The sequence below is a fragment of the Dasypus novemcinctus genome, chromosome 7, assembly GCF_030445035.2.
Source record: "Dasypus novemcinctus isolate mDasNov1 chromosome 7, mDasNov1.1.hap2, whole genome shotgun sequence".
In the NCBI taxonomy this organism is placed as follows: domain Eukaryota; kingdom Metazoa; phylum Chordata; class Mammalia; order Cingulata; family Dasypodidae; genus Dasypus; species Dasypus novemcinctus.
This window is the reverse complement of record NC_080679.1, coordinates 788,257-811,724: the sequence shown is the minus strand read 5'-3', so window position 1 is coordinate 811,724 and position 23,468 is coordinate 788,257. Positions and strand designations below refer to the sequence as shown.

Below are 23,468 nucleotides of genomic sequence, written 5' to 3'. Positions count from 1 at the left end.
AAGGTTCATCCATGTTGTCACATGTATCAAAGCTTCATTCCTTTTTATGGTCCAGATATATTCCATTTTATGGATAGACCACCTTTGTCCATTTTTCTGTTGAGGGACACTTGCTTTCTTCCACCTTTTGGCAGTTGGGAATAATGCTGTGATGAGCATTTATGTACAGATTTTTTGAATCCTGTTTTCCATTCTTGCTGGGTCATATGATAATTATTTGTTTTTGAGGAACTGCCAAACCATTCTCCACAGTGGCTGCGCCATTTCACATTCCCTCCAGCAATGCATGAGGGTTCCTTTTCCAATTTCTCCACATCCTTGCCAACACTTATTTTCTGTTTTTTGTTAATTACTTTTTACCATAGACATCCTACTGGATATGATGTGGTTTCTCGTTGTGGTTTTGATTTTCATTTCCCTAATGGCTAATGACGTTGAGCATCTTTTCATGTACATTTTGGCCCTTTGTGCATCTTTGGAGAAATGTCTACTCAAGTCTTTTGCCCATTTTTAGTGGGGTCATTTGCGTTTTTATAGTTGAGTTTTAGGAGCCAGTTGTTAAAACCTTGCCCCCTCCTCGGACACCAACCGCCCTTCAGGCTCTGCCTCAGCCTCAGAAGTCCCACCAGACCCTCCCTGCGGGGCCTGTGCTCTCCTCTCACCCCTTCCGTCTGGTCGAGGCTCGGGCTGTCAGGCCATCCCCGAGCTCCTGCTCAGATCCCCCTTCCGTCCCCGTGTTGGTCCCACCTGCTCCTCCCACACACCTGCTGGACGCTTTCCTGCAGATGAGGTTTCCCTATCCCAGCTCCCCTCGCGTCTCCTCGGGAGGCCCGTGGGCTGGCGGCGGCCCCTGCAGCGGCCCCTGGGCCCTCACTGCGCCCTCACTGCGCCCTCCCCCGCAGCACTGCTTCATGATGCCGCAGTCCCTGGGGGTGATCGGGGGGAAGCCCAACAGCGCCCACTACTTCATCGGCTACGTCGGTGAGTCCACACCCCCAGGGCCGGGCGGTGCTCCCGGGCCTGCGCGCAGCCTGCGGCCTTCCCCGCCCCTGCAGTGGCCCCTGCGTGGCTCGGGACGGTCCTGCTCGCCGGGAAGGGGGCCCGCTTTGGGGGAGGCTTTGCTGCTGGCCTGGGGCGAGTCCCGGGCGGGCCTCCCCTCACCCTCGACACTCGTGGTGGTCCTGCCTTGTGGCTCCAACCCCCTCCTCCGTCCTCCCCTCTGGTCCCTGGGCTCACCCCGGCCGAGCTGGCGGTGGCGTGGCAGGTTGGACACGTGGCCTGCGCCGTCAGCTGCCCGCCGACTTCTCCCTGCTGTCCTGCCAGGCGAGGAGCTGATCTACCTGGACCCCCACACGACGCAGCCAGCGGTGGAGTGCACCGACAGCGGCTTCCTCCCCGACGAGAGCTTCCACTGCCAGCACCCGCCGTGCCGCATGGGCATCCTGGAGCTTGACCCGTCCATCGCCGTGGTAGGCCCCCGCCTCCCGCCCTGCCGCCTGCCCTCTGTGGGCAGCGTGCGGCGTTCTGGGGAGCCGATTAGGACTTGAGGGGACAGAAGAGACCCAGGTGCCCTTGCTGCCCTGCAGGCGTCCTTCCAGCCTTCGTGTTGGCTGGGTGGGCCGGAGCACGCGCTCCTGTGCGTCGTTCCCCGCCTGCTGACCCGCGGCCGCCTCCACACCCTGTCCACTGACACCGGCAGGCGTCTTGGTCATTTCCTGAGAATGCGCTTCCCTCTGCTTTGCTTTTGGTCACAGAATGGGAATCTTTGGTTGGGATTTATAGAACCTGCTTGTCAGTATGTATTTGACGGGTAAGGACACCAGAAACATCAGCGGTCTTTGCCTTGTGAGGCAAGTGGTTGGTCGCTGTGGGCTCGTTCCGGGGCAGCCCACGCATGTGAAGAGGTGGCCGTCGGGGGCCCAGCTGGCCTGCTCTGGGGACAGAGCAGCGCAGGACGGGCATGGCCGCTCCCCACGCCTCAGCCCGGCATGCTGTGGTACCTCTTGGCGGCTGGTGGTGGGTTGGTGAGGTGTCTGGCACTATCTTTCTAAGACACGCGAGGATGGTGTCAGTTGACTGTACTGATGACAGTAACTGCATCTTGGTTGCTCCGCACTGGTATGTGGCGAGTCCACACGGAGAGCAGCCCCAGGGATGGGCAGAGAGCGCCTGGGCGGGAGGCCGGCGTTCATCTGGAGAAAGACCTTCCTGCCATCTCTCATTTTCAAACAGATGGTTCCTTGTGTCCGTACAGTAATGTTGTAAGCAACGTAAACGGGCCTCCAAGTAGGTAGATTAACCTGTTGAGCTCCTACTTCCGCTTGTATTTTTTTTCCCTTCTGTAATTTTCCCCTTAATGTTAACACTTGTAATTCTGGCAGTTTTCAGAATTTCTCATAATTGCCATTAAAAGTGTCTGCATTTCTGTGCGCAGTAGCTTTAAGAACAATTTTCCCGGTGTCTTGCCAGTGCCGTCGCCCCTCGTCTGCTTGGCCCCCGTGTGAGTCTTGCTCTCGGGGTGCACAGGCGCTGTCTGCCCCGGGACGGCCCAGCCTCTGCTGTGCTCTGCAGCCCTCCAGGCCAGGCTTTCCCTGAGCTCCCCGCCCGTGGCACGGCTGGCAGGAGAGAGTGCCCTTCACCTGCCTGTGCTCTGGAAAAGGCTTCGGGTGCATGATGATGTTACTGTCATTTTTCTAATTCCAAGTCTTAGAGACCCGTATTGCATCACTGCTGCTGGGTGAACCGAGGCGAGGGCCAGGTGTGGGTGCTGTGCGGGGTGGCATCTCCTGCGTGGTGCAGGCACCAGTCGTGTGCGAGCGCCCTCGGCCTTGGTGCAGGTGGGGCTGGGGGCTCCTGGGCCGGCTATCAGGAGTGAAGTCCCCGCCATCCGGGCTTGCTGCACACGCTCGTCGATGCGACTTGACTGTGTGCTTGCCCCTCCTCCTGCTCACAGCCGTATTTTGCTGTAGGGGTTTTTCTGTAAGACTGAGGAAGACTTCAATGACTGGTGCCAGCAAGTGAGGAAGGTGAGTGGGGAGTGGGCAGGGCTTGAGTGGTGGAGGCGCCTGCTTCCCACAGGGAGGCCCTGGGTTCCGTCCTCCTGAAAACAAGCAAGCAAGCAGGTGAACGGGCTGCTTAGGGCAGCCGATGTGGCTCAGTGGCTGAGCACCGGCTTCCCACTTACAAGTCCAGTGCTCAGCCCCTATCCCTGGAGCCTCATAAAAGAAAAAAGGAGGTGAACAGCTGCTCTCTCGTGACAAGCACGGCAGCCCCAACGCAAGTGCTCAGGGTCCAGGGCGGGTTCTGGGCGGCCCGGGTGGGATCTGCTGCCCTCCCCCAGCTGTGCGGGGCTCCGTGCACACTGGGAGCTGCAGAGTCAGGGTCCGCGCCTCGTCATCCCCGGCTCGAGCCTGAGCTGCTCCTGGGGTGCTCCGAGCCTCCTGGCACTGAGCGGGCTGCTCCTGGCACTTGCTGTGGGTTAGATCCCAGGCACAGTCCTGCACGCTCAGCTCTAGATCTTGACGTGTGGGCACTGGTGCTGCTGAGTCTCATCTGCCCCGAATTGTGCGCCACGTGCCAAGCATGGTGCCCTCCACCTCCAGCCTTTGCGTCTGTGAACGAGGGCTGGGTAGATCTGATCCTGCGCTGCGGCCATGGGGCCAGCACGTCCGTGGCCGTATGTGGTGCAGAAGCTGAGGGCACTGGGGCCTCAAGGGTTGTGTGAGTGCCGCCGCGTTCTTGCGAGGCGCTGCTCTGCCTGCTGCGGCGCCTGGTAGGAGGGCCCTGGGCCATGGCCTCTGCGCCACCCCTCAGGCCGCCTCTCTCTGCCAGCTGTCGCTGTTTGGCGGAGCCCTGCCCATGTTCGAGCTGGTGGAGCAGCAGCCTTCTCACCTGGCCTGCCCTGACGTTCTGAACCTCTCGTTAGGTGAGTCCTGGGGCCGCGCGGCTGAGCAACTCCCGTGTGGGTGCCAGGGGCGGTGAGCCACACGCACCCGATTTTATCGTGTCCAGGGAGGCGTATGGTTTGTGCAGCTTGTTTTTCCCCCGTGTTTCACTTTCCTTCTGACCACTCACCTGAACCCAGGGCCTGCGTGTACCCAGGAGAAAGGCAGTGTTGTTTCCTTTAGGATTTCTGTGAGCCTCAGGGATCTGTGCACGAGGCCAGGCTGCTGCCGCCCACCCTTTACCTTGCTCGCCGCCACCACGGAGCCCTTCCCCCAGGGCCAGGGCACCACAGCAAAGGTGTGTTCCCCAAGGCCTCTGGCTGTGCCGGGCAGCATTGTCAGAGCAGCCTCTGTGGTGGCCACTGCCCACTTATGCCACTGGCCGCCCGCCCTGAGTGACGGAGCTGCAGGAGGAGCTGTGCGGCTGCGGCTCCCCTTCGTCAGCACACGGGCGAGGCCAGGTGGGTGGGGGCTGCGCCCACACCACAGCGAGCAGGTGCTGGCAGGCAGGCGAGAGCTCTTCGTCTGCGCCAGAACCTTTGTCACTGTAAAGAACGTTAGACAAGCAGTGGCAGAGGCCGCAAAGGACATGGGGAGGCTGGCATTTGGGGGACACTAAACAAATGGTTGCAAGGCCCTGCCAGATGGCAGCCCCACCCCAGAACAAGGGGCTCTGCCTGTGTTATCAGGGTCCCTGGGGAGGCAGGACCAGCAGGAAACCCCTGTAAATAGTGTGAGACTTTATAAACTCTCTCACACGACCTTGGGGATGCACAATTCCAGATTCCACAGGGCAGGCTGCAAGCCAGGTCCTCAGTGAGATCCCAGGAGACAGGAGATGCCGGCTCAAGTGGAGCTGGGAGTTCTCTCCCTGAATGCTGACATCACTCTCCTTTTAAGGCCCTCAGCTGAGTGGGTGAGACATCGCATTGCTGAGGGCAGTCTCCATTTACCGTGGACATGACCAGCCATCACTGTAATCAACGCACTGATGACTACAGCCCGTGAAATGTCCTGGCATTAGTTAGCCCGGTGCCTGCTTGACCAAATGGGCGCCATTGCCTGGCCGAGTGGACACAGCCTGTCCCACTGCCCACGCGCGGTGGCAGCCTTGCCCATCTGTCCTATTCCTGTTTTCCACCCCTAAACCCCAGGTAACTGAGCGTTTTTCCATTTCTTCTAGATTCTTCTGATGTAGAGCGACTGGAAAGATTCTTTGACTCAGAAGATGAAGACTTTGAAATCTTGTCCCTTTGAGAATCCAGGAGTCGGGGGACGGCTTCTGAGAGCCAGCTGCTGCTCGGGGTGCCCGTGCTGCCCCCACATTCCATCCATCCCAGCCTGCCCACCTGCCAAGGACCGCGCGCCCTGCACGGCCGCCTCTGCTCGCGGCCCAGCGCACTCACGGACAAGGACACGCCGACCTGGAGCGGTGGCCCGGAGCCAGGCTGCTGGGCCTGGACCCATGTCCCGCCCGAGGCCCCGGCCCTGGTGTCTTCACGCCCTGGACGCGAGCGCCTGTCCCGGTCTGGTGCAGCCTCGTCGGGAGCTCCTGAGCACAGTCTCCACATACTCCTGAGAGTTCTCGCGACACTGCCAGTCCTGCATTAGCTCGTCAGCTTCTGTCCTCCTTCCTCCTGGGCTTCGTTCTGTGGTTTCTTTGGGAATTAAAGTCCTCTTTGAAGTTGTGCAGCGCAGACATGAATTTGTTGGATGTGTTTCCACGTCCCAGTCACAGAGGACCTGCAGCTGGGCAGCACGAGGGACCACGGCCGCGCATCCCGCTTCCACTGCTGCCTGCCCGGCGGTGCCCACCGAGGGCTCAGGTGGGAGTAGGTGGAGGAGACAAGGCGCTGGGGGCGGGCAAGCGCCTTCCCCACAGCATCAACCAAAACTCAAGCTCAGCCCGGGATCGCAGGCCAGCTGGAGTGCGCGGGCAGCGTCTCCCGCGCAGGCAGGCCCGCCCTGACAGCCGTGGCTGCGGCCTGTTCCTCAAGCTTCCTCCTGGGGAGCGAGGGAGGGGTGCGCAGGATGTGCTGTCCCCCAGGCCTGGGAGCCGGCGACCTCGGGAGTCCCCCTTCACGGGCTCATCCTCTTCAGAACTGCCCTCAGGTCACTGAAGGTTCTAGATGATTTGGGGTCAAAGGTTAAAACCACTCCAACTTTATGGTACATGGCTGACAGATGGACACAGGAGCGGAAATCTTGCTCATTTCATTGGCTGGTGATGTGTTCCAAACCTTCCTCAAAGGTAATGAAGCACACGCAACTTTTGACCCCCGTCTTCCTGGTGCAGCCGATGCTGTCCTGGGCTGGTGGCCCCTCGGTCCTGGAGTGTTGGTCCTGCAGTGACTGTGAGCCTGGGGACCTGGGTGGCCGTGGTCCCAAAAGGAACCGTGTTTACACCTGTTTCTGGCAAAGCCACCACCCGCAGTTTGCAGTGGGACACTCGCCCAGGTCAGGGCTGCAGGTGTCCACGCGGGGGCCACCCCAGGCATGTCTCCCTGGCCCTCTGTCCCTTGCGTGGAGCTGGGTGGGGAGGAGGCAGGAGGCATTTCCGTGTTTTCCTGAATGAGCACTTCCTGCTGTGGGCACGGACGGTGGGCGTGGGGGAGCTCCCTGCTGGAAAAGGGGAGCCCTGTCTGTGTTTAAGGGTTTTTTTTTTTTAATGAAAAAGGCTTACTTGAGAGAATGTTGTTCACTCTCAGTAGTGTAGTTTGCAGCTCTTAATGGCAAATAATAAGTTTCAGTAGAAAACAAAGTTTGTGTGCATTGATTTCTCCTCGATGTGCCCTCCCGAGAAAAATAAGTATTTTTTGAGCTTGTGATGTTCCATGGACGGCAGGCTGGGTGGCTGATGTGGCAGCCTGTGGGTGAACAGGACGCCGAGCTGGCTGTACCTGATCCTGCAGAAGCCTCAGGGCTCCCCTCACAGCAGGGACGCGGTGGAGCAGCCGCCTCGGGAGGCGCGTGGCCAGCGGGGGTGGCTCAGCCTCGTCGGGAAGTGCATGCCTGGTGGCTGGGGAGGACACACCGTCCCCCAGGACGGGCCGCACAGGCGGCACCCCAGGAGCAGAGCCCCTGGCCCCTCAGTGCCCACTCCTCCCTTCCCTCCTCCGGCTTAGGGGCACGCGGCAGCAGCGTGACCAAAACCAGACAGGAAGGACGCCCTGCTGGCCCCAGGCGCGGTGGCCCAGGGAGCTGCACCAAGCCTCGAAAATGCCCATTTCACAGCGAGTCAGTCCCCAGCTGCAGTGGGGGGGCGGGCAGCACACTGCCTCAGCGCCCCACATGCACTGCCACTCTCGGGTCCTCGGGTCAAGGCCCAAGTTCCATCCTGCGGGCTCGAGTCGAGGGGTCATGGCCACGCCTCCTGGAGCTCTGGGGAGCAGCTGTTTCCCCCCCTATGTTCCCCACCCCCCCTTCCTCATGCCTCCTCCCCAGTCCAGGATCGTCTCCCAGCCCTGCCTTAGTCCCCTCTGTGAAGCCCCCTTCCCTGTGAGGGGAGATTTCGGGGTCTGATGTGACATCGCAGGGAAGGCTGGGGGGCACCGGCTGAGGCCCCCGGCGGCCGTCCGCTCCTGCCACGCCCCAGGCCGTCATAAGTTCGAGCTGTTTACTTTTTTTTTTTTAATGTTCCCTTTTCTACTTTACAAAACTGTCATTTTTTTTTTTTTTTTTTAAGATTTAATTCCCCCCCTCCCCCAGTTGTCTGTTCTGTGTCTATTTGCTGCGTCTTCTTTCTTTGTCTGCTTCTGTTGAGGTCAGCAGCTCGGGAAGTGTGTGCAGCGCCATTCCTGGGCAGGCTGCACTTCCTTTCACGCTGGGCGGCTCTCCTTATGGGTGCACTCCTTGCGCGTGGGGCTCCCCTATGCGGGGGACACCCCTGTGTGGCAGGGCACTCCTTGCGCGCATCAGCACTGCGCATGGGCCAGCTCCACACGGGTCAAGGAGGCCCGGGGCTTGAACCGCGGACCTCCCATGTGGTAGGTGGACGCCCTAACCACTGGGCCAAGTCCGTTTCCCCGAACTGTTTACTGAGTAAAGTCCTAGCACCGTCCAACCTCTCCTGCCTCCCAGCCCCCCTGCTTCTAGGACCCGTCCTCCCAGCAGCGCCCCACCAGGGCCAGCGAACACGCCAAGAGGGGCGCCACCACAGGCGGCTTCGGGGCTTGCTAGAAATTGCTCCATGCTTTATTGTGTAGCCTGGGACCTTTGTTATACAGAAATCACGAAAAGGTGCCACATCAAGACTTGTGCACTTGGTCTGTCCTTTTAGCGCAGACACCACAGCACCCGAGGGTCACCTCAGCCCCAGGGCTGTGCCGTCTCGCGCTGTGCAGGGAGCTGGAGGGTGCTGGGATGGGGCCGGGGCAGGCAGTTTCCATGGTAACAGCAGAGGTGGCCACCAGAGGCAGGACTGGTCCTGCCTGACTTCCCGGGGGCCACTTGAGGCGCCAGGAGACGGCCAGGGCCCAGGCCACCCGGAAGCGACTGGCTTCAACCCCCACTGGCCACTGGCTGCTGCTGGGATCGCCAGACCCGAGGCCACACTGTTTGTCACACCTCGGCTGGCTCGCGAGCAGCTGCGGCTCAGTGTGCACCGAAAACGCCAGGTCACCTTGTGCTGCTGAACCCCAACTTCCTGGCAGTAGAAAGCGCACCGAGACCCACCGACTGCTGCCCTTGCAGACCTAGGGGGTCCCTGCCGTGTCCACCTGGCGCGGGCACTAGCGAAGCTAACTGCTGCCCCCCACCCAAAAAGGCCGCGCATACAAGTCTACGAGAGCTTTGCTGCGTCACTCTCCAGCTGGCAGTCGCTTGAAGGCAGTGGGATGGGACAGTGAAGCTGCTCACATGGGCTATGACAAAAAGAAAAACAGAGCCACGACCACCCGTCTGACATGGCTATCGCACATGCTGTCCACCACTGTTAGCCACCCCCGCCAGGGAGGACGCTGGGGACACGGGCTGCTCCCTCCATGGCTGACGGGTCCCACCGAGGGCTGAGGACGGCACTCAGGCCGCGGGAAGGACTTCCCTGTCCGGAGAGGGAGCCCCCGGCCCTTCACACAGTCCAAAGCTGGTGTCCAAGAAGTGAAGCTTCTGTTTCAGATTAATTTTTATTAGTGCCTGTAGACCTTCAGAATGCCAGCATGTGCGGCCTGAAATGGTCTCCTGAAACTGCCTGGGTGTACTTATCACTAAACTTCAATATAAACACAAAATGACGTAGAAGCAACTGCAGGATACGCGGCAGGGAGGCTGGGGCAGTGGGCTGGGCAGAATGGCCCGTCCACCCGCATGCGGCTGCGCTGTGTGGTGCCGATGCTCCACGAGGGCGCCTGGGCTCGTGGGACGACTTGGTGGTCCTGTGCTGCTGGGAGCCGCAGCCTCCCTGCCTTCACGGGGCGCTCGACCACCCAGACGTCACGTGGACTCTGCGCACAGCCCCGTCGGCTCCCGGCCTACTTCCACAGCTCCCCGAGCGGCGTCTGCGCAACAGCCCATATTGTGTCCTCAGAGTGGGTGCGGATTTCCTCATGGACGTCCTCGACGCTTCTGGAAGCATCCACAGTCTGTTTCCCCACAGGGATGTGGAAAAAAGGAGGCCAGTTAGCGTGCTTTACTGCGTTCGACCCCGTGAGGGGGGCTCAGGCGAGGCCGGGCGCTGGCGGGCAGACCCGCCCCCAGCACGGGACTCGGAGATGAGCTCCCGGCTGCCCCTCCACCACCCACCCTTTTGGCATGGGAGCCTTCCTGGGGGGTGGGCTTTGCTGCTGCACTGACCACAGTCTGGACTGGCAGGACTCTCCGCGGCACCTTGGCCACTGCTGGCCACAGGCAGGTGCATCTTCACCCCTCACAGGCCTGGGTCACTGGGCAGAGCCAGCAGCGCGAGCGCCTCTCACCCAGCCACCCAGAGGCAAGACGGGACCCAGCAGCCATGGCTGGCGCATGCCACCCACAGAGCCGCTCCCCCAAGGCTCACTCACTCACTGGTTTACCCCCAAAACGAACAGTATGGAACCTAGAGGCACTGCTCCAATTCACAACAGGAAATGGGGGCATGCTCCTGGCCGCTGTGCTGGAGCTCCCAAAGGTAAGGAGTGCGTGTGGGCCGAGTTCGTCTGGGCGAGAGGAACTGGGACCTACAGCCAGAGGACGGTGCTGTCCCTCGCCGGGGGCAGGGCTGCTCCAGCTGTGTACAAGTGTACACATTAAAAGGCATCAGAAACGCCGCAAAGGCAATCAGCACAGGACTGGGAAGAATAGGAGACAAGGAGAGCTCAGAAGGAAGCTCTCCGCCTGCCGGCCAGGCCCTCAGGCGACCTCGAGGCAGCACCCGTGCGAAGGCGCCAGGCGCGGAGGCAGGCGCGGGTTCAACAGCTGCCCGAGGCAGGACTGAGCAGCCACCGGTCTTCCCACCACACCTGTGAGGCCCCACAGGCGCACCTCAGCGCAGCGCTCCCTCCACCTCAGGGACCAGGGAAAACAAGCCGCTCCAGCGAAAGGAGCGCCGTCGCCTGCCCTCCGTGTTGTAAAAGGGAAAACACAACTGCAGGGTGGGCTCTTCAGTCACCACTGAGAACCAAGATAAGCACAGCCAATGACGCAGGAGGCACAAATGGCATGTGCACGCGGAACAGCCCTCATGCCTGGCACGGAACGGGACCCGCGGGGACCCGCAGCAGTGAGGAGGGGGTGGGGTGTCTGAGGATCTCTTAGACTGTTCCGGTTTTTTCCAGGAGGTATGGGATTGAACCCAGGACCTTATACATGGGTAAACAGGCGCTCAACCACTGAGCTGCATCTGCACCCCACCCATATACTTCTGATGTAACTTTCCTGTAATCTAAACCTCTTAAAAATAAAGTTTGTTATAATTATTATATTAAAGCAAAAAAGCAAAGAAAACGGACCCAGTGTCTCCTCTCGGAGCAGTAGAGAAGAGGCCGAGCCCTGAGCTGCAGGTGGCACCGGGCCACACTGAGATGGCGGGTCTGCAGCACCTGCAGCTGGATGAAGTTGTGCACGAGGGGACAGCCCATCTGCCTGGTGTCCAGACCCTGAGAGGGCCAGGGGCAGCACGGCCCACGTGCCCAGACCCTGCTTTCTAACACACTGCCCACCAACAGGAGCCAGGGGTCTCTGGAGAGACTGCTTCCAGAGCTGGGCGGGAAAGTGCCAAGCCAGCCAGGACAATGTACTGTCAGGTGCCCGGAGTGCTGAGCACGTGTTGAAGGACACGGAAGGAGCTGGAAGGGACTGCCCGGGCCACACTGGGGCCATCTGAGGTCAACAACGACAGCAGCCTATCAGCTAACAGAACAGGAAAGCACCAATCTTTACAGATAGAAACTTCAGAATAAACAAGTAGAAGCTTGATGAGGAACAGGGTATTTGTGTGGTTTCAAAGAACCTCAAAAATACCTGAAAAATGCGTATGCAATGGTGTGGTGGGAAGATGGTGCCATTGCAAGCTCCAAAAAACAATCCCTCCAACAAACCACTACCGACAGCAGGCGCGGCCTGCACTGGCCACTGTGGGTCTCTGAAATCTGCAAGAGGAATGGGCGCAGACCCGAGAGGCACTGGAGAAGATGCTGGTCAACGGCCGCACCTCCGGTGAGCTCACCCTCCGCCGAGCAGCAGCCACGCCCCAGCCCCGGCCGGTGACGGGAAGGGGTGGGACGGAGCCTCTGTCCTGGGCAGCTTGCTAGCTGCCAGGGTGGGCGGCAAGGGCCCAGGCCTCCGTAATCGAGGGGAAGAGTCTGCGGCTTGGAGGCTGGCCTCTGTTCCCACTCCCTGGAAAAGGCTGCAGGGGTCTTCCAGGAGCAGCACCCACTCCCCTCTCGCCTCCCTCTTTCTTTCCATTCCCCGTTTGGGAGGAGAAATGGTTTGAAAAAGTTATGAATTGATGGTCCACCCCTCAACAACAAAACACCCTAGTCATCCCAGAGGAGAGGAAGAACTAGATTTCCAGAGTTGTAACAACATAATAGAATGTCCACACAAAAATAGGGAACTATAGCCCATTCACAGGATAAAAGAATTTGCCAGAAACCATCCCCAAGGAAATGCGTACTTTGGAACTATTAGTCAAAAACGAACTCAACTGTCTTAAAGCTGTTCAGTGAGTTAATGAAATCCACATGTAAAGAACTACAGGAAGTTAAGAAATTCTGTCTGAACAAAATTGAAGAGAAACTATACAAGGAACCAAACAAATTTTGGTGTTGCAAAGTACAGTAACTGAAATTAAAAATGGATTATATGGGGAAGTGGATTTGGCTCAACAGAGCATCCGCCTACGACATGGAAGGTCCAGGGTTCAAACCCAGGGTCTCCTGACCCGTGTGGAGCTGGCCCACGCACAGTGCTGATGTGCGCAAGGAGTGCCCTGTCATGCAGGGGTGTCCCCCGCGTAGGGGAGCCCCACGCGCAAGGAGTGCGCCCTGTAAGGAGAGCCGCCTGAAAAAAGCGCAGCCTGCCCAGGAGTGGTGCCACACAGAGCACTGACGCAGCAAGATGACATAACAAAAGAGACACGGATTCCCAGTGCCACCGGATAATGCAAGCAATGCAGAAGAACACAGCAAATGGACAGAGAGCAGACAACGGGGGGAGGGGGGCAGGGAAAGGGAAAGAAATTTTAAAAATAAATAAAATCATGATATGGATTTAATAGTGTTAAACAAGGCAAAGAAAGGATCAACAAACTTGATGACAAGTCAATTGGAATTATACAGCGTGAGGAGAAGAAAAAATAATGAAGAATGACAGCCTGAGGCAGCTGTGGGATGTCACCCAGCACACCAGCACACGCATCGCGGGAGTCCCAGGACGAGAAAGAAGCAGGAAACCTACCTGAAGAAATACTGGCCCAGAATGTCCTAAATCTGATGGAAGACGTGAATATACACATCCAAGAAGCTCAGTAAACTCCAGTAGGATAAACTAATAAGAAATCGACAGTGGCAGTCTGAGATTATTTTATGAATCCCAAGAAGAGAAGGATGGCGTTTGTGAAGTAATGCGCTCCTCTGGGTGACAGCCTCTGACTCCTGCGTTCAGCTGAGGTGTCCTTGGTTCCATTACCTGTTGAGATTAGGGCTTTGGATTTGACTCCGTCAGGGGCGTCCCTCAGGCTGGGTCTCCCACCCCTTGATGGGTCTGATATAAACAGACGGACATGGGAAGGGAGCTGTCACGTGTGATCCTGCCACGTGACAGAAGGGAGATGCTCAAACAGCCCAGGCCCCGGGGAGAGGAGCCATTTGCTGGACGGCTTACAGCTGAGATGGACACGGAGGCCCAGAAACAAGCCCTGTGCCAGGAGAGGCCTGCAGGACCGCTAAGCAGGAGGCCCCGAGAGGCCGGGCCCACGGAGCTCACGGGGAGGAGGCAGAGGGGAGGGGAGTCCAGGCGGGGGAGGGGGGTCCAGGCGGGGGAGCGGCGTCCTGCTGTGCACCACCTGGCAGCCCACCAGGCCAGCAGCAGCTGACTTTGGTAAGAAAGCACCACTCAGAGTGCCCTGAGTCAGACTTTTTATGGCCTCAGAACCGTAAGCTTTATAAACTCTCTTTATAAAAGCCAACAGGTTTCTAGTACTTTGTACTGGCACCCCTTTGGTGGACTGATGCGTATACCAAGCCAGAGTGAAACTCAAAAATTCAAAGACAAAGAGGACTTTGAAAGCAGCAAAAGTTGGGAAACGGACTTTGGCCCAGTGGTTAGGGCATCCGTCTACCACATGGGAGGTCCGCGGTTCAAGCCCCGGGCCTCCCTGACCCGTGTGGAGCTGGCCTAAGTGCAGTGCTGATGCGCGCAAGGAGTGCCCTGCTACACAGGGGTGTCCCCCACGTAGGGGAGCCCCACGCGCAAGGAGTGCACCCATAAGGAGAGCCGCCCAGCGCGAAGGAGGGAGCAGCCGCCGAGGAATGGCGCCGCCCACACTTCCCGTGCCGCTGACGACAACAGAAGCGGACAAAGAAACAAGACGCAGCAAATAGACACAGAGAACAGACAACCGGGGGAGGGGAGGGGAATTAAATAAATAAAAATAAATCTTAAAAAAAAAAAAAAAAGAAAGCAGCAAAAGTGGGAAACGGACGTGGCCCAGTGGTTAGGGCGTCCGTCTACCACATGGGAGGGCCGCGGTTCAAACCCCGGGCCTCCTTGACCCGTGTGGAGCTGGCCCATGCGCAGTGCTGATGTGCGCAAGGAGTGCCCTGCCATGCAGGGGTGTCCCCCGCGTAGGGCAGCCCCACGCGCAAGGAGTGCGCCCCGTAAGGAGAGCCGCCCAGCATGAAAGAAAGTGCAGCCTGCCCAGGAATGGCGCCGCACACACTTCCCACGCCGCTGACAACAGAAGCGGACAAAGAAACAAGACACAGCAAACAGACAAAGAGAACAGACAACCAGGGGAGGGGAGGTAATTAAATAAATAAATCTTAAAAAAAAAAAAAGCAGCAAAAGTGATGTGTCTCACACAAGGTATACCCAGCGAGATTAACAGTGGATTTCTCATCAGAAATCATGAAGGGCAGAAGACAGTAGGATGGTGTAGCCTTTGAAGAAAAAAACCGTAAGCCAAGAATTCTATACCTGGCAAAATAATCTTTCATAAATAAAGGAGAAATGAGGGCACTTTCAGACGAGCAGGAGACCAGCCCTGTACTAAGCACTGAAGGGAGTCCTTCACACTGACCTAACGGGCTCTAGATGAGCTGTGGGAACTAGATGAGCTGCGGGAAGATGGTGGGGTATGAGGACACGGGGCTCTCTTCTCTCCCAGAAAACAGCTGAAGGACAGACAGAAACAGCCTGGGGAAAACCTTCTAGGGTCTAGGACACCAGGGGAAGGCTGGACAACACCCAGAAGAGAGAGGGCAGAGGAAAGAACTGCAATGCAAAACCGTGTTAAAAGCCTGTGGCTACAGACAAAGGGGGCCCTAGGAACCCACCTCCCCAGGGAACAGGAGAGAGGGACACAGCCTAAGGCTGACTCAGCTTCTGACCCACAGATTTGGTCTGCTGTGTCCCAGGAGCCCTTCCAGGCCGGGTGTGACGGCACCACTGTTTGCCTTGGGAACCAGCTCAGGACTAAAGAGATCAGGGAATAAAAAGATCCGTCTTTACTAACCAGGACTGGTTGTTGAGGATGCGGTGGGGAGTGCAATTATTTCCTACCCAAGAAAAGGGAGGGGGTGCCAATAAACCTTAGAGAACTGCCTCTGAAGAAGCTTGAGTTCCAAGGCTCCTAGCCTCCGGGCAGGAAGCTCTAGCACCTCGATCCAGTCTGTGTTGCAGCAAATACACTCCCACCAGGCCTTGAACTGAGAGCTGCCAAAGTCACCATCTGCTGGCAGGCCAAGGAAGTGCACGTAAGGAAATTAAAAATATGTGAGAGAGGCTTTTTCCAGCCTTTAGAGCCTCCCTCCCCAAGGCCCTAAGGCAGGTCTGCAACCAATTACTGGGTCCAGAGTCCAGTTTTGAGCAACTAACAGGAATAGTGCTAAAGACTCAGTACAGGTTGAGCCAAGAGTCAAAGCACAGAAGTTGACACAGCCTCGCATGACTAAATCCTTCAAAAGAGAGCAATTAAGCATCTGTAAACTCACCACCCTAATCAGATGCCTAGATAGCGGCAAAAAATGACAAGCCGTAGTAAGAAAATGGAAGAAATAGCCTGAGAAAAGGAATATAATCAAAGCCCCAGAAGAGACGCAGGATTTGAGAGAACTAATCCATGAGATGCACACAAATTTCCAAAATCAAATTAGTGAGTTGAAAAAATATGGCTGAAGAGATAAAGGACACCAAGAGCACACTGAGCAAGCACAAAGAAGAATGTGAAAACCTGAACAGAACATAACAGACCTCACGGGAATGACAAGCTGGCTGGCACAGAGGAGTGGTGGTGGCTCAAGCAGTTGAGCACTGCCTCCCACATGGGAGGTCCCAGGTTCAGTTCCCACTGCCTCCTGAAAAACAAAAACAAACACAAACAAGCAAAACAAATGATAAAACCAATGAAGGGGGAAGTGGTTGTGGCTCAATGGATAGAACGTCTGCCTACGATATGGAGGGTCCAGGGTTCAAACCCAGGGCCTCCTGACCCGTGTGGTGAACTGGCCCACACGCAGTGCTGATGCGCACAACAAGTGCTCTGCCATGCAGGGGTGTCTCTGCATAGGGGAGCCCCACGCGCAAGGAGTGTGCCCTGCGAGGAGAGCCGCCCTGTGTGAATAAAGCGCAGCCTGCCCAGGAATGGCACTGCACACACGGAGAGCTGACACAGCAAGATGACACGGCAAAAAAAAGTGACACGGTTTCCCGGTGCTGCATAACAAGAACGCAAGTGGACACAGAAAAACACAGCGAATGGACATAGAGAGCAGACAAACGCCAACAGGGGGAAAGGGGAGAGAAATAAATAAAAAATAAATCTTAAAAAAACACACCAAAAAACCAATGCAGGGAAACTGATGTGGCTCAGTGGTTGAGAGCTGCTTCCTATCTACGAGGTCCCTGGTTCAATCCCTGCCTCCGGTACCTCAACAAACAGCAAAAACAAAACAAAACCACATTAGAGGCACACAACCGCAGGCTCGGAATGACAGAAGAATGAGTGATACTGAAGACAGAACAGCTGAAATGGAAGAAAAGATTTGAGAGAAAAGAATGGAGAACTCTGAGCAGGGACTTGGAGCTGAATGATAACAGGAACCCCAACAGCATCCACATCATGGGAGTTCCAGAAGAAGGGAAAGCGGCAGCACTGATGCACACAAGGGGGGCCGTGCCACGCAGGGGCGACCCTGTGTAGGGGAGCCCCACACACAGGGAGTGCGCCCCCTAAGGAGAGCCAATCCATGCGAAAAAAGTACAGCTTGCCCAAGAGTGGCGCAGCACACACAGAGAGCTGACGCAGCAAGATGATGTAATAGAGAGACACAGATTCCCGGTGCTGCTGCCAAGAACACAAGCGAACACAGAGGAACACACAGCAAATGGAGACAGAGAGCAGACAAAGGGCGGGGTGGGGGGGCAGGGAGTGGGGAGAGAAATAAATTGAAAATCGTTTTTTAAAAAAAAGCCACTACAAGGAAAAATTACAGACCCATCTCTCTAATGAAGATAGATCCAAAAATTCTAAAGAAAATACTTGCAAATAGAATCCAATAGCGTATTAGAAGACTTACACATCACGAAAAAGTGGGATTTATTCCTGGTATGCAAGGCTGGTTCAACATAAGAAAATCAATGAACATGATACACCACATTAAGAAACTGAAGGAAAGAACCGCAGTATTATCTTGATGAATGGAGAAAAGGCATTTGACAAAATCCAGCATCTTTTCTTGATAAAAACACTTCAAAAGATAGGAATAAAAGGGAAATTCCTCAATATGATAAAAGACATATATGCAAAACCCACAGCCAACATCATACTTACATGTGCAAGAGTGCAAGCTTTCCCTGTAAGATCAGGAACAAGGCAAGGATGCCCACTGTCACTACTGCTGAAATTCAATATTGTGCTAGAAGTTCTAGCTACAGCAATTAGACAAGAGGAAAAGAAAAGGCATCCAAATAGGAAAAGAGTAAGTAAAACTCACTATCTGTAGATAACATGATCCTATATTTAGAAAATTCTGAAATGTCTTTGAGAAAGCTACGCGAGTTAAGAAAGGAGTTCAGGGAAGTGGACGTGGTTCACGTGACGGGGCTTCCGCCTACCATACAGGAGGATCCAGATTCTATCCCTGGGGCCTCCCGGTGGAAAAAAAGAGAGAAAGTGTGCCTGTGCGGCAGGCCACTGCCTGCGCGAATGTCCGCGTGGTGAGCCAGGGCCCCGTGCAAGTGAGTCACACAGCAAGATGACAACACATCAAAAGAGAGACAAGGGAAGAGTCAAGGTGAAGCACAGCAGAAACCAGGAACTGAGGAACCTCTCTCCCCCATCAGTGGTCTCCAGGATTGAATCCCCAAGAATCCTAGAGGAGAGAAAATGAGAAGACAACACAGCAAAAACAGCCGAGTGGGAGGAAGGGAAGGGGGAAAAAGAAATAATCTTAAAAAAAAAAAAAAAAAGAAAAGAAACGAGTTAATCCAAGTGGCAGGATACAAGATAAATGTGCAAAAATCAGTAAAGTTTCTATACATTAGTATCGAACAATCTGAGGAGGAAATTAGGGACAAAATTCCATTTAAAATATCAACAAAAAGACTCAAATACCTAGAAATTAATTTAATCAAAGAAGTACAAGATTTATATACAGAAAACTACATGACAATGCTAAAAGAAATCAATGAAGACCTAAATAAACGGAAAGACATTTTTGTGCTCATGGATTGGAAGACTAAATATGGTGAAGATGTCAATCCTGCCCAAACTGATTTATAGATTCAATGCAATACCAATTAAAATTCCAACAGCTTCCTTTACAGAAATAGAAAAGGCAATTACCAAATTCATTTGGAAGGGAACTGTACCAAAATAGGCAAAAGCATTCTAAAAAAGAAGAGCGACATGGGAGGACTTTCACTGCCTGACCTTGAAACAGTACAGAGCCACAGTGGTCAAAACAGCACGGTACTGGCATAAAGCTAGAGGCACTGATCAGAAATACAATTAAGAGTCCAGAAATAAACCCTCACCTCTACAGCCAATTGGTTTCCGACAAACCTACCAAATCCATTGTCAATGGGTCAAAAAAATCTCTTCAAAAACTGGTGCTGGGAGAGTTGGATATCCATAACCAAAGGAAAGGAAGAGGACCCCACCTCACTCCCTATACAAGAACCAACTCAAAATGGATCCAAGTCCTCAATATAAACGCCGGGACCATAAAACTACTAGAAGAAAATGTAGGGAAACTTCTTAAAGAACTTGTGATAGGTGGTGGTTTCTTATTCCTTACACCCAAAGCAAGCATAAAGAAAAAAACAGACAAATGGGACCTCCTCAAAATTAAACACTTTTGCACCTCACAGGATTTTGTCAAAAGGAGGAAAAGGCAGTTGACTCAACGGGAGAAAATATTTGGAAATCACATATCCGATAAGGGTTTAATATCCATGACATATAGAGATACTACAAGGAAGCAGATGTGGCTGAAGCAACTGAGCTCCCACCTACCACAATGAAGGCCCTGGGCTTGGTTCTTGGTGCCTCCTGGGGTAGATGTGCAAGACAGTGAGCCAGCACAACAGACAGGCACAGAGATGAGGAGGGACACAGCAAAGCAGGGAGCTGAGGTGGCTCAACTCTCTTCCTCACGGGAGGTCCCAGGTTTGGTTCCTGGTGCCTGCTAAAGAAGATGAGTAGACACAAAGAGTGAAGAGCAAATGGACAGAGAGCAGACAGCAAACGTAAAACTATGAGGGGAGGGGAATAATAAAAATAAATCTTAAAAAAAAAAAAAAAAATAAGATACTACAACTCAACAATAAGACACATGACCCAATTAAAGAATGGGCAAAAAGACTTGAACAGACATTTGTTCAAAGAAATACAAACTGCAAAAAAACACATGAAAAAATTTTCAACATCACTAGCCATTAGGGAAATGTAAATCAAAACTACAATGAGAAAGGAAGCAGACTTGGCCCAATGGATAGGGTGTTCGCCCACCACATGGGAGGTCCGCGGTTCAAACCCCGGGTCTCCTTGACCCATGTGGAGCTGGCCCACGCGCAGTGCTGATGCACGCAAGGAGTGCCCTGCCACGCAGGGGTGTCCCCTGCATAGGGGAGCCCCACGTGCAAGGAGTGCACCCCATAAGGAGAGCCGCCCAGTGCAAAAGAAAGTGCAGCCTGCCCAAGAACGACGACGCACACGCAGAGAACTGATGAGGCATGATGATGCAACAAAAAGAAACACAGATTCCCGGTGCCGCTGATGAGGACAGAAGTGGTCACAGAGGAACACACAGCGAATGGACACAGAGAGCAGACAACTGGAGGAGGGAAGAGGAGAGAAATAAAGAAAAAAATAAATAAAACAAAAAAAACTACAATGAGATATCATTTCATACCTATCAGAATGGCCACTGTTGAAAAGACAGAGAACTACAAGTATTGGAGAGGATGTGGAGAGATAGGAACGCTTATTCACTGTTGGTGGGAATGTAGAATGGTACAGCCACTGTGGAGGACTGTTTGGCAGTTCCTAAGGAAGGTGAATATAGACTTGCCACGTGACCCTGCGATACCACTACTGAGTATATACCCAGAAGAACTGAGAGCAGCGACATGAACAGACACGTGCACACCGATGTTCATAGCAGCGGTATTCATGATTGCCTAAAGTTGGAAACAACCCGGTGTCCAACAACCAACGAATGGAAAAACAAACTATGGTGTAGTCACATGATGGAATATTACACTGCTATAAAAGAAATGACATTGTAAAGCATATGACAACATGGATGAACCTGGAGGACATTATGTTGAGTGAAGCAAGCCAGGCACAAGAGGACAAATACTGTATGACTGAGCTATGCACTAAATACATTGTTTAACATAATGGAGGTAATAACTTTAATATGGGTTACCAAAAAATAGAATGCAGTTACTTTTTGGAGTAATGAAATTGTTCTAAAATTTTTTCTGGTGATGAATGCACAACATTGTGATTATACTAAAAGCAACTGATTATACACTTTTGCTAGGTCATATGGTATGTGAATATGTCTGAATAAAAAAATAAATAATTCTGCAAAAATAGCCAGAAATAGCAGCTATGTACAACAGGGGAAACAGAGAGACTGAGAGGTGAAGAATTTGCTTGTTTGCCAGTTTCTATTATTATTGAAATAATGAAAATGCCCTAATAATGACTGAAGTGATGAATATACAAGTATGTGATTATACCAAATACCTTTGATTGCACACTTTGAATGAAGTGTATGCTTTATTTATAGGAATAAAATTGATTTGTTTAAAAAAACAAAGGACAATAAATAGTAATCAAAACCATAATAAAGAAAGAACATTGGAAAAGGTAAATATAAATATTCGCACAGAAACTTACATATGAAGTGCATACACAGATAGGGGCAAAGCCCTGCAGCACTGACCCTTTGGTTCGTAACCCCCCCCACTGTGGGCTTTAATAAGCAAATGTGTAAAATGGACACTGAAATATAGACTGTTGAGCATACAATGCAAACAATTTAAAGCAAGATAATAAAATATAAAGGGGGAACAGATTGGCTCAAGCGACTGGACTTCCGCCTACTATATGGGAGGACCCGGGTTCAATCCTGGGGCCTTCTGGTGAAAACAAGCCATGCCTGCGCAGCGAGTCAGTGCCTGCGCAAGTGAGTCGTGCAGCAAGACGACGACGGGGGAGCCACCGGAGGGGGCTCGAGTGACAGGGAGCCTCTCTCCTCATCAGAGGCCCCTGGATCGAATCCTGGTGAAATCCTAAAGGAGAAAAACGAGAAGAGAAGACAAAAAGAGAAACAGACACAGAAGATAACACAGTGAAGGGACACAGCAAAAAAGAGCATGGCGGGGGAAGAAAAAGAAAAAATCACTAGGTTTATCTCAAAAAAGAAAAAAAATATAAAGGGAGAAGGGATAGAAATATATATAAAATAGTTTATAAGGTACTGAAACTAGGTTGACATTGTTGAACTAGGATGTTACTAGTTTAACATGTTACCTGTGTTTACAAAGGTAATCACTAAGAGCCTGAAAAACATAGAGAAAAGGAAGAAAGGGAATGAAAATGGTAAACTACAAAAAAAACTAAATACAGAAAAGGGCAGTAATGGAGTACTGAGTACCAAAAACCATACAAGACATAAAGAAAAAAGGTGAACAGCAGAAGTAAATCCTTCCTCAGTTATTCCCCTAAATACAAATGGATTAAACTCCCCCTTTAAAAGGTAGAGAATGGAGGACTGATTGAAAACGCATGGTCCATCTCTGCTGTCTAAAAGAGACAAAACTTAGGTACAAAGACTCAAAGAGGTTAAAAAAGTAAAAGGAGAAAAAAAGATGTTCCATGCAAGTGATAATCAAAAGTGAACCTAAGTGGCTATATTATTGCTACAGAAAATAGAGCTTAAGTCAATAAAGAATGTGAGAGAGGAAAAAAGGATATAAGTTGCTAAAAGGTTCAATCCAGCAAAAAGAATTATTATAAACATACGCACACCTCACAAGAGAGCCCTAAATTGTATGAAAAAAGAATCAACAGAATTAAAGGGAGAAAAAGATAGATCTACAGTAATATTTGGAAACAAGGGAACCGTGGGGGGGGCATATAAATAAATTTAATTAAAAAAAAAAAAACAACTTATGGGAGGCAGTGAAGGCAGTGCTCAAAGGGAAATAAATGTATGGCTCTCAATAGCCTACATTAAAAAAAAGAAAACTGTTTTTTTGATAAAATCAATAAAGCTGACAAACCTTTCAACTGAATGACAAAGAAGGAGAAAGGACACAAATGATGCAAATCAGGCATGGAAGTGGGGCCATTATTACCGACATTACAGAAATAAAAAGCACTAATTACTATATGCCAATGAATTAGAAAACCTAGGTGAAAAGGGCAAATTCCTAGAAACATACCCATTACCTAATCTGATGCAAGAAACAGAAAATCTCAACAGACCATAACAAGAGATGGAATCAATAAATAAAAACCTGCCAACAAAGAAAAGTCTAAAACCGATGGTTTCAATGCTGAATTGTATCAAACATTTAATGATTTAACGCCAATCCTTCTCAAATGCTTCCAAAAAAATAGAAGAGGAGGGAATAACTTCCTAACTCATTCTTTGAGGTCAGCAATACTGTGACATCAATGCCAGAAAAGGGGAACGGACTTGGCCCAGTGGTTAGGCATCCGTCTACCACATGGGAGGTCCGCAGTTCAAACCCTGGGTCTCCTTGACCCACGTGGAGCTGGGTCCACGCATGTGCAGTGCTGATGCGCACAAGGAGTGCCCTGCCATGCAGGGGTGTCCCCCATGTAGGGGAGCCTCATGCGCAAGGAATGCGCCCTGTAAGGAGAGCCACCCAGTGCAAAAGAAAGTGCAGCCTGCCTAAGAATGGCACCACCCACACGGAGAGCTGACACAACAAGACGACGCAACAACAACAACAAAATGCCAGAAAAACCATAAGAAAAGAAAATTATGGACCAATATGCTTTATGAATAAAGACTGAAATACATTCAACAAAATACAGGCAAAATGAATCCAAATTTCATATAAATCGCATGACCAAGTGGGATTTATTCCAGAAATGAGGATGGCTCAAAATAAGAAAATAAATCAATGTAATATGCCACATTAATAGAATGAAAGAAAAAAAAACACATGACCATCTCAAGTGATCCAGAAAAGAAATCCAAAATGCTTCCACAGGAAGAAAAAAAAAAACACCCAAAAAAACTAGGAACAGAAGGGAACTTCCTCAACACGATAAAGGGCATTTATGAAAAACCCACAGCAATTATCATACTCAATGGTAAAAGGTTGAAATTTCCTCCT

The 23,468-nt window shown here is 52.6% G+C and overlaps 2 protein-coding genes across 8 annotated transcripts in view; one reads left to right on the top strand and one right to left on the bottom strand.

The window, feature by feature from the left end:
* The window catches only part of ATG4B (autophagy related 4B cysteine peptidase), a 34,378-nt gene extending 27,673 nt beyond the window's left edge, over positions 1–6,705 (top strand). Inside the window, exons 9-13 of the mRNA XM_058299675.2 lie at positions 903–981; positions 1,324–1,469; positions 2,970–3,026; positions 3,832–3,925; positions 5,128–6,705. Of these exons, the coding sequence (XP_058155658.1) occupies positions 903–981; positions 1,324–1,469; positions 2,970–3,026; positions 3,832–3,925; positions 5,128–5,201 (450 nt within the window). The 3' untranslated portion in view covers positions 5,202–6,705. The remainder of the gene's footprint in view (positions 1–902; positions 982–1,323; positions 1,470–2,969; positions 3,027–3,831; positions 3,926–5,127) is intronic.
* Positions 6,706–9,048: 2,343 nt separating this feature from the next.
* Positions 9,049–23,468, bottom strand: part of DTYMK (deoxythymidylate kinase) — a 31,601-nt gene continuing 17,181 nt past the window's right edge. For 2 of the 7 annotated variants that reach the window (XM_004482758.5, XM_004482757.5), the window contains exons 5-6: positions 15,831–15,934; positions 9,049–9,523 (exon numbers count right to left, since the gene is read on the bottom strand). In XM_004482758.5, coding sequence (XP_004482815.1) covers positions 9,349–9,523; positions 15,831–15,934 — 279 coding nt within the window. In that variant the 3' untranslated portion in view covers positions 9,049–9,348. Of the gene's footprint in view, positions 9,524–12,815; positions 13,047–15,830; positions 15,935–18,189; positions 21,387–23,468 lie in introns of those variants that run through there. The other 5 variants (XM_004482760.5, XM_004482762.5, XR_009186412.2 and 2 more) reach the window with 4 other exon arrangements.